Raw genomic sequence first — 10983 nt, forward strand, 5'->3', positions numbered from 1 at the left:
CCCACCAGAGTTAATCTACATGTTTTAATCATATTGGTTTTCCTCACTTCTAAAATATAAAACTGTAGATCATCTATGACTGGACCCTTAGTGTCATAAAAGCACGATTGCCATTTGTATGCAAATTATACTGAAAGTATTTGAAACAAAATGCAAGCAGTTACCTGCGGTTCCAATCAACATCAGTTACCACCTGGCTCAATTCCCACAACTACAATGTCTTAGATTAAAGACCTCTAAAAACCCTGCAAAATGTCTTCCCCAATTTCCGAGGGAAACCCAGCTACAGACAGGCGAGCAAAACAAGCTGCGCTTTTACCTAGGACCTCAATTTAGAAATCATACCCGAGATAATAATCCGATCATCCCCTATACATTTTCTCCCCAGCTATGCTCTTCAATCTCTTTAAACGTCATTTTCAAGCTCTGAAAACACACACTCAGGCATACGCCCTGCAGCCTGCAACGGAGCTCGACATTTCAGGAGTATCACCAGTTAAACAATCGCCTTTTCCAAATCTATGGCGAACTGCGCACTAGTCCCTCGTCTCATCTGACTTTTGTCTTAAAACGCAAGCGGGGGGATGGGTTTCGACGGGCAGATCAGGCTCCGAAACCCTGAGTAATCGCATCTCGCTGCGGAGAGCTGCCGGCAGCAGTAGCAACGATTTTAATCTTTTCTCTCCACCTACTTTCCTCTTCCATTTCATGTTTTTTTTTTTTTCTTTGTTTTTGTTTTTCCAATTTCCAATGACATCAAATTCAAGGTGGAAAAAGGAAAACTGAATGCCTCCTGGTCGACGCCTCCGGAGGGTCGCGGGTTCGGACCCGGGGACCCGCCTGCCGTGGGAAATGCGGGAAACCCTGCGGGGCGGAGGTTTTTCCACCGCCCGAGTCCCGCCCCGGGGTCGCGGAGGTACTGGCCCGGCCCGCGGCCGCCTCGAATCCGAGCCCGGGGCCCTCCCGGCCCAGGCCCAGCGCGGCCTGCCAAGCCGCGGCGTCGAGTTGGCCACAGGCGGGGCCGGAAAGAAGGACGGAAGCGGCCAGCGGGGAGGGCAGGGCCGGGGTGCGGGGAGACACTGGGCGCTGCTCACCTGCTGGTACCGGCTGCCGCAGGCCGGCTCCACCGCCGCCAGCGCCGCCAACGCCAACGCCATGGCGCAGCCGGCCGCAGGGAAGGAGGGCGAGCGAGCGAGCTGAAGGGGCGCGGACGCTGCGGCCTGTGGGCGCGGGGAGGCCGACGGGGACGCGCCTCGGGTAGGTCTCGGTGGCCGCCGCCGCTGCCAGGCCAGCCGCTCTCCTCGGGCTGTGAGCGCCGCCGCTGCGGAGGTTCCGACGCGGCCCCTGGGGAGGAGGCGGGGACGACGACGACGACGACGACGCTGCGCCGCCGCCCCGCCCCCGACTCGCGCCGCCCGGCCCGCCCGGCCCGGCCTCGCCCCGCGGTGCAGCCGCCCGGGCCTCGCCCCTCCTCCCGCGCCCGGAGGCCGAGCAAACCTCCCCAAACCCGGTTGCTCCCAGGTCACCGCAGAGAGGGCGACGCTGGTGATGGGCGCCTTGTTCCAAGCACCGAGCTTCCCCTGCGTGTCACTTCTAACCCTCAGCACACACCCCAGACAGGGGCCACAGCCCCATTTTTAGAGGTCGTTGGCGCCCAGGGAGGTTGACAGTCTCACACAGCCGTCTGATCCCTAATATCTGGCCACAGAATCTCGGTTCTTATCCACTTCCTTCTTGTCTGCCATCCTCGTAGACTAGGAGTCAATCCACTACATGGCAGAGGCCAAATCCGGTTCAGTGACTGTGGGAAGCATGTGAAATTCAATTTTTTGTGCCCATAAATTGTTTTATTTGGAACACAACCTCTCCCATTTGTTTAGTATGACCTGCAAATCCTAAATGACTTGCTATCTAGCCCTTTAGAGAAAAATTTGCTGACCCTAAATCCCGGAGAACTCCTTGATTCTCAAAGCCTGTTTCGGTGGGTGATAATAATAGCACCGCATTTTTCTGTAGTCCTTTTAGTGTTTTAACAGCCTCATCCGTGGATATAGACCCGATATTTTCTGAACCAAAGCTCTCTAAGGAGGTGACATGAAAGGCTTCAAAGATGTAGCCATGCTAAGAGCTTTCCAGGTAACTGGAACATATATGCAAAGAGGGTGAAGGAAGTGAAAGTTTGCCTTGTGGACGAACAGAAGGAAGGCAGCATAACTGCCATATAAGAGATACACATATTGATGTTTCACAGATGAGGGACAAATGCCTAAAGAGATTAAGTATTTTGCCCAAGAACACAGAGCTGGTAAGGGGTAAAGTCAAATGGCTGTCAACTTGATGAACTGTCAACTCATCAAGTTGACTTAACCATTGTCATGCAACTAAATCAGAAACTCTATGAAGATGAAACTATTTGTCTTTTAAATATTTTGATATCTCCCATAGCATCTACCACAGTATAGCTATCTATACTGGAGCAGGCATTTGAGGTCTGCTGTTTCTATCATACCCAGCCATCTGGAATTGCTTGTACCCACATGTCCAACACAGAAAAACATTTGATCTCTGAAGCTTGTTACCATTCCCATTTCTTCTTGATTGCCTTTCCAAGTTGGTAGTCTAGAGTTGGCACTAATACCATTATTGCTTTATCTTCCAATTTTCAAGTTTAGTTAACTACATATTTTAAAGCTCAGCTGTGTGTTTTGAACCTACCCTGAGGTCTCTGTATGTAGGAGCCAATTGTAATCAATTGTAATATACCAATTCTATATCTCTTCCTCACTTCAAGTTCTCTACCAGTATCCAAACTCCAACATGTCTGTCCCTATTTCCAAGCACTGGCCTCACATATTTCCACCATGGGAGAGTGAACAAATCCAGCAACATGCCAGTCTGAGAGTTTCTAAGTGGTCTGCTCCTAAGTCTGTCCCACAATTGTTCTTTTTAATCTGGAAAAACAAACTTCAAATGTAATGATGTACAGTGAGTCATTCCAAACATCCTACCTTGTGGTCTTATATAAGGGGAAAAAAGTCCAATTTGAAATTAAAAAAAAAAAACTCATCAGTGGAAAGTAGAAACCCAGACTTCTTTGCCCAAATATTCTAAATTTACGTGTAGAAAGGAATAAAAAAAGATGTCTGTGCTGAAACATATGCCTTTTGGAGGAACAGCTGCCATCTTCATGCATGTCTGCAGCACTTCTGTGGCTTCTGTGGAAAGAAGTTGCTCTCCTTCCCATCTACTTCTTTCCTAAATTACTTTCTCCCTCATTAACTATATACTCCCTGCATGTGGACATACATATCTATCATAATATAAATACTGGGCTTCCTCACAGGAATATTTTCTCTCAAAAGGAAAAAAAAAATAGTTGCTCTCCAGCTTCTAATCTCCCTTTCCTACTCATTTTCTGATGTCCTGAACCAATATGTTTTGTGTTAACGGTGAAGCCTTTTGTTTTTCCTCTCTGAGTTCCCCCAAAGACTTGTGTAAGTAAATTGGGAATTCCCTCGCGGTCCAGTGGTTAGGACTCCACACTCTCACTACCAAGGACCTGGGTTTCATCCCTGGTTGGCGAACTAAAATCCCATTAGCCACAAGGTGTGGCAAAAAAAACAAAAACAAAAACAAAACAAGAAAAGAAAAAGCTTTTTATAAGTATATTGAGATGATCGGTGTTGATTCAATGGCTGGGTGAACTGGGGAATTGGGAAATTGAGTCACCGCTGTATAAAGTCTCCAGTTGGCAAGCAAACTGTACAGTGAAGGGAAAAACTCTGGATTTCTGACTCACGTATCCATGCTTGCTGCAAGCCAAGCAGACAGAGAAGATAATTCAAGGCTGTAAAAATTGCACTCTTTGGCTTCATCTTGAGATGTTGTCAAGAGAGTTTCCACAGAGAAAGTTATTAATTTCAGATTGCTGCACTTAGAAGCTTATTTCCCCACAGAATAGCAGTAATACTTTCCATGTGCAGTACTTTTTATGTGAACTGCTGGCTCTGAATCATCCATCCTGCGAGAGAAGAGAAAGATTATGGACAAGTAAGAACAGAACTCATGTCTGTTTCCTCACCCCTACCGCAATTTAAACAAGAATCTCCTCCATGATAGGTGTGGTCTTCCATCTTTCATATCACCTGAGGCCTGTCCGAGGCAGTACTGAGCTCAATAAGTAACCAAGAAGGGTTTGTTAAATTTTAAACAAAGTCTCATTGGTCTAATATCTGATTTCAGGCCTTGAATGTCTCCAGCTAATCTTTTTTTTTTGTAATCAGTTTCTTAACCTGTTTCTTTTTATTTGTTCTTTTAATAAATTTATTTATTGGTTGTGTTGGGTCTTCGTTGCTGCGTGCGGGCTTTCTCTAGTTGAGGCGAGCAGGGGCTACTCTTTATTGCAGTACGTGGGCTTCTCATTGCAGTGGCTTCTCTTGTTGCGGAGAACGGACTCTAGGTGCATGGGCTTCAGTAGTTGTGGCATGTGGGCTTGGTATTTGTGGCTCACAGGCTCTAGAGTGCAGGCTCAGTAGTTGTGGCACACAGGCTTAGTTTCTCCGTGGCATGTGGGATCTTCCCAGACCAGGGCTCGAACCCGTATCCCCTGCATTGGCAGGTGGATTCTTAACCATTGTGCTGCCAGGGAAGTCCCTCTCCAGCTAATCTTTACAGGGCTCTAGCTAAACCATGCATTTCCATTTCTACTGACTTACTACTTCTTTTAATTCTCACTACATCACTGTGAGTCTCATCAAAGGCAAAGGTAATGTCTTGCTATTGCAAATAAAGAAATTATCCACTGGTAATTACTAGTGTTTGTGGAGCACCTCCTGGATCTTGGACTCTTTCATAATCATCTCCTTATTCTGCATAACAAAACCCTTCTGCAGATGAAGAGATTCAGGAAATGTATATCACTTGCTCAGCTAATGAGTGGTGGAACCACAATGCAAATCTGTCTGACAACAAAACTTGGGCACTGCTGTGTGTGTGGAGGGAAATACAGGACATAGAAGGACCATGGAGTCTTCACAATGAAATAGAGAAGATAGGAAACATATTCAAGACATATTTTTTAATATAAAAATTGCAAGTTAATTATATTTGTGTTTGCCTATATTAAATAACAGCAAGAGGTGGTGAAGAGAATTAGGTGACCAGGTGTGATAATCAGGTAAGGATTAAGGAGAAAGGATTTTGAAGGAGAATAAGGCTTAGTCATGATGGGAAGAGCAAGTCGTGAATATGCTTGTACAAAAGCTTAGAACAAGAGTCCACAAACTTTTACATAAAGCGATAGATAGTAAATATTTGGGGCTTGTGGACCACAAAAGCTTTGTGACTAGCTTTCTGTCACAGCTACTCTGCTTTGCCATTGTATCATGAACATGGCCATAGATAATACTAGACAAATTGGTGTGGCCGTGCTCCAATAAAGCTTTATTTATGAACAGTGAAATTTGAATTTCCTATCATTTTCACATGAAATACAAAATATTATTCTTCTTTTGATTTTTTTCACCTATTTTTAAATGTAAAAACTATTCTTAATGCAGGTCATACAAAAACAGGTAGTAGGCTGGGTTTGGCCCCCAGGCAGTAGTTTGCCAACCCCTGGCTTCACAGCGGAACAAAAAAAATTTACGTGCTAAGAGCTTGAGGTTAAACCACAGAGTAACGCAGAAGGCCTAATGGAGATGAAGGGGAAATAGTGAAGAGATTGGGAATCTATAAAAGCTCTTAAAACATAAATGGCTCGTGCAAAAAAGTAAGAGGAAAAGGATTAGTCAAGTAGGAATCCAACATAAGACTCCTGATTCCTTGGTTTACCTTCATGCCACTGGAATGCAACTGATTCGTTCATTCAACAAAGATTAATTTAGCACCAATATGGGCAAGTACTGAGGCTTTCTGCCTAGAACCTGAAACCATAAAAGAATAGTTTCTCATTTATTCTCCAAAATGAAATTAGGACATGCTGAATGGTTATTTACTTAGTTAACGGATCATAAGTTTTGGTATATTATGGCTTTATTTTCATTCATCTCTAAGGATTTTCTAATTTCCTTTGTGATTTCTTGGACTCATTGGTTATTTAGCAGTGTGTGGTTTAATTTTCTTATATATGTGCATTTCCCAAATTTCTTTTTGTTACTGATTGCTTATTTCATTCCATTGCAGTTGAAGAACATACTTTGCATTATTTCAATCCTTTTAAATTTACTGAGGTTTGCTTTATGCTCTAGCATAAGGTATATCCTGGAGAATGATCCATGTTTATTTGAAAAGAATGTATATTCTGCTGTTGTTGGCTGGAGTGTTCTACAGGTGCCTTGTTAGATCTACTTGGCTTATAGTTAATTCAGATCCTCTGTTTCTCTGTTAACCTTCTGCCTAGCTGTTCTAGCCGTTATTGAAAGTGGATCATTGAAGACTCTAGCTATTATTGCTGAATTGTTTATTTCTCTTTTCAGTTGTGTCAGTTTTGCTTCATATATTTTAGTGCTTTATTGTTAGGTACATATATATTTATAGTGTTTACTTATTTTTTTACACTGTCTTGCTCCAAAAAGGATTTAAGTGGTTACAGCATAGCAAGAAATCATAGATTAGAGTAGATGAGAAAAAGCAAAACAAGAGTAGCAACATGAAATAGACTTTGCTTTCTTGTTCACTGTTGTCTCTCTATTGAACAAAGCCTGACACATAGTAGGCCCTTATAAGGTTGAAATAACATCAGGAATGAGGTTAACACAAAAATGAAGTTATACATATTACAGGTGCACCATAAATTTGGCATCCAATTATAGTGAAGACTTCATTGGTTATACAATTGATAGTGAACCTGAGCTAAATAAAACAAGAATGGTACCAAAACCAATGGAGAAGTTTCTTCCAAGGGTCTTCACTAACATTTAATTATAAAGATGCTAAACTGGCCCTCTGTCCTGAACAGAATATATGCTTTAAGTTTTGGGAATCCTCCCTGCCAGGACTGATGCCACAGCTGGTCCGTGTGTTTACTGCCATATTTGATTGTGCAAATTGTGCATTGCCCCACTCCAGGAATGGCCAACCCATTGTAGTCTATGCAAATGACACCCCCACCCTGCATTTGGGCAATATACAATCTGTGCAACCATAGGAGGTGACCCCACAAAATCTTTGAGTGATCCCTCCTCTGACAAGTGGCTTCCAATTTATTTATAGACGTTGTGGGTGGCAAAGGAATGAGGAACAACAAAGCATCCACAAGGAATTGTGACTGATCCCCATCTTTGGACACAATGTACCAACCAATTGTATTAACTAGTTCCTTGAAAAAAAAGAACAAGGCAATTAGGGAAATGCTTAAATCTCCAACCCTCAGGTGATTGGAAGGGTACGGAAAGGGTTTCTCACATTTCCCAGGCTGGTAGTTTTCTCACTGTGTTTAGGGAGTATCATAAGAAACGCAATTACACAAGGGAAATACTAAAGCTCATATTTATGCCTGTGGTGTGCCAGGGGAGAAGCGATGTGCGCTAATTATGACACAAAAGAGAATCGACCCGCAGGGGGCCCCCAGTGGAAGAAGCTGATGTTAGCTTAACCTCAGCAGCAGCTTGTGGGCATGCACACTGGTTCCTATAGGTCTTCAGGGAACTCTTCCCAGGTGAGGCCGCAGGCAAAGTACAAGAGAGAACTGGAGTTCTACATGAGATTACAGGACTTCCTAGGTGGTGTGGTGGTTAAGAAACTGCCTGCCAGTGCAGGGGACACAGGTTTGAGCCCTGCTCTGGGAAGACTCCACATGCCACAGAGCAACTAAGCCCGTGCACCACAACTATTGAGCCTGTGCTCTAGAGCCCGTGGCTCCACAACAAGAGAAGCCACTACAATGAGGAGCCCGCGCACCACAATGAAGAGTAGCCTCCGCTCTCAGCATCTAGAGAAAGCCCGTGTGCAGCAATGAAGACCCAACACAGCCAATAAATAAATTAAATAAATAAATTTATTTTAAAAATAAAAAAAATAAATAAAATAATTGAGATTACATACAGACCTGGAAATAATACTTTAGTTTTTAAGCAGTGTTGACATCCTGGCCAAATTATTCAGGAACCCCTCTCTAACATTATTCATGGGTGGGTCTCACCCTCATCACCACATCTTCAGTAACTAAAGCCCATAGATGGAAGAAAGCAAACCCCTTATATGCCAAATTCCTCGCCTTGAGTCAGCAGTGCTCTAATAGGGTAGTGGTACAAGGTGGGATGGCACCCCGGGAACACAGCATTTCCAGAGCTGATTGTGACAAAACAGGTCACAAAACCTCAGATTTCAATTTCAAATGGTATAATTGGCTACCTGCTTGGTAATAGAATGGAAGCTGTGCTGTTGGCTCTTGAAACACCAGACATCTTCTTGCCTCATCATTCCTTTAGGTAAACATCGTCAGCATACTCATCTGTAGGTCACCCAGAATACCAGCTTAAATTCCCACTGATGTTCATCAAAATAAAAAGTTTTAAGGCACACTTTTAAAAAAAATTTCTGGGCCATATTTTTTTAAAATATTGATTTAATATTTATTTATTTATTTGGTCTTAGTTGCAGCACACGGGATCTTTCTTGCAGTGTGTGGGCTTCTCTCTAGTTGTGGCACACGGACTCCAGAGCCCATGGGCTCCGTTATTACAGCATGCAGGCTCTCTATTGTGGCAGGTGGGCTCTAGAGCACACAGGTTTAATTGCCCCGCAGCATGTGGGATCTTAGTTCACTGACTGGGGATCAAACCCACATACCCTGTATTGGAAGGAGGTCTGTCAACCACTGGACCACCAGGGAAGTCCCTTAAGGCACACTTTGTATTGTCTGCTCCCCTAACAAAGCTGCCTCTGATGTCACTGGCCCCATGAACATTGTTTTAATAACTCACATATATTGAGCACTTACTTTATGCTGGGGACTGTGCCAAGCAGTTTACATTTATTATCTTTTTTACCATTCACAGTAAATACATGAGGTAGAGTCTATTTCTAGCTCTGTTCTATTGATGAGGAAATAAGTTGCATGAAATTTGCATAAACAAGTTGCCTCTGTGTGTGTGTCATAGAAGATTGAGGCTAAAAGGACTTTAGAAATCATTTGATTTGATCCTTCACTTTACAGATGAGGAAAGTGAGCTCAGAGAGGTTAAGTCATGTGCCCACAATCACACAGCCAGGAAGTGGCAGAGCTGATAGTCAATGCAAGTTTCCTTCCATCTTGGAACTATACCATCTTCCATTTTGGGTTAACACACATCACCCTGGCCTTGTCTCTGTGAGTCTGAGACCCAATATTTTATGATTTGAAGATTCATGCCATCCCCAAGTGTGCTGTCATCATGCAACCAAACATGATTCAAACAGGATTCAAAACAAGTCTGGGGGCGGGGTGGGGGTGGGGGCGTTTTGTGCTCTCTCTGCATCAGACTGATGATGAAGTCAAACTACATGACTCAGAATACGCAGAAGCTCTCCAGCCCTTAACAACTTTCCCCACAGGAAACCCGCCAGGTGCTTGGTTACCTTTTGAGTTCTTTGTGGGTGGCAGAGAATGCTTCCAAAAATAGATCTGTCCTCAGCTCTCCCAGAAGAGGCTTGCAGCCTAAAAATGTCACCCCCTTCTCCCTTCTAAAACACAGACATCACTGCCCGGGGTGTAGCCCTTCCTAACTAACCCAGCAGGTGCCTAAAGATAAGCCTTTCTCCCACCTGGAGTCTAGACTTCCCTTATTGGGGAAGGAAGAGTCTCTTGCCAGCAGGAAAAAAAACACCTTTCATATAAATTTTGGCAAAAAACTGCTCTTCTAAAGCAGATAGATTTCAAGGAAAAAGGTGTGGATCTCTGGCTTAGTCTTTTACCTCCTGAAGATCAACCAAAACGGCTAATGGATGTAAAAGTACTTTGTAAACTGCAAATACCAGGAACTATCACGTGCCTCTGCCTGTGTTCCCTGCATCTTCACAATTTCACCGAGCGGAAGGGATGACTTCTTTAGCGATACCTCTGGTGACACAGATTTTCCAGCCACAGAGACTCAGGGAGTTTTTGTGGCCTGGGCTTTCCGTGGGTAACTCCTTATGTGCTGAGATGAGATTAGGACCACTGCAAAAAGCAGTCCTGAGGCTGGGCTGATGCCAGCTAAAATGGGGTGCAGAGTGCTAGAATGAGCAGGAATGAATTTCCAGCAGCCAGCAGAATTGAGGAGACAGGGAGAGAGCCTTGTTTAGCCATGGGCGGACCTCCCAACTGAGTCTCTGCTGCTATGTTAACCTGGAGTTGGTCTTAATACAAAGACCTGTTTGCTAGCTTCTTGTCAGGGGCATGTGATGCTTCAGCTCCATGGAACACCTTGTCATGTTAGAGCTGTTTTCAGTTCTTTTATTTTATTCATGTATTCATTCATTCAGTAAATAGATTGTTAATTCTTACTCCATGGGCAGCTTTCTCTGTTTCAACAAACCCTGCCATTTTCTGCCCACATATAAAGCCTACATGCAGTGAATATAGTTTGAAGGTAAACAGGTTTTGTTTAAATAAAAAAGTAAAGATGTGCATCTTTCCAGTACACCCAGTCCCTGCCACCCTCCTGGCCCCACACCATAAACTAGAGGTCACTTTGGGATATTTTCTGTGTTTGGGAACCATTCGGCTCCTGGAAAGCACTAGTTTCAGAATGCCATCGTACTCTTTTTATAGTATTTTTTACAGCATTATTACAGTATTTATTGGGCACTCTTGTACATTGCTCCACGAGAGATTCTGAGGGAATATAAAAGCAATAATAACAGTAGCAACACAAAGATATATCATTAAGAACAAGAAGTGTAAGTTGTGGTCCCTGGGCTTTAGGTACTTAGAATGGGATGCCCAAGGGCAGAGGAAATGCATGTGACTCATGCCACGTATCCCAGGCCCCAGACAGATACCAATAACAAATCACAACACTC

The 10983-nt window shown here is 43.8% G+C and overlaps 1 protein-coding gene across 1 annotated transcript in view; it reads right to left on the reverse strand.

Moving 5' to 3' along the window:
• Positions 1-1363, reverse strand: part of NDFIP1 (Nedd4 family interacting protein 1) — a 50780-nt gene extending 49417 nt beyond the window's left edge. Inside the window, exon 1 of the mRNA XM_057732398.1 lies at positions 1095-1363. Coding sequence (XP_057588381.1) covers positions 1095-1157 — 63 coding nt within the window. The 5' untranslated portion in view covers positions 1158-1363. The remainder of the gene's footprint in view (positions 1-1094) is intronic.
• Between the last annotated feature and the right edge of the window lie 9620 nt (positions 1364-10983).

The sequence above is a fragment of the Hippopotamus amphibius genome, chromosome 1 (genome assembly GCF_030028045.1).
Source record: "Hippopotamus amphibius kiboko isolate mHipAmp2 chromosome 1, mHipAmp2.hap2, whole genome shotgun sequence".
NCBI classification, from domain to species: Eukaryota; Metazoa; Chordata; class Mammalia; order Artiodactyla; family Hippopotamidae; genus Hippopotamus; species Hippopotamus amphibius.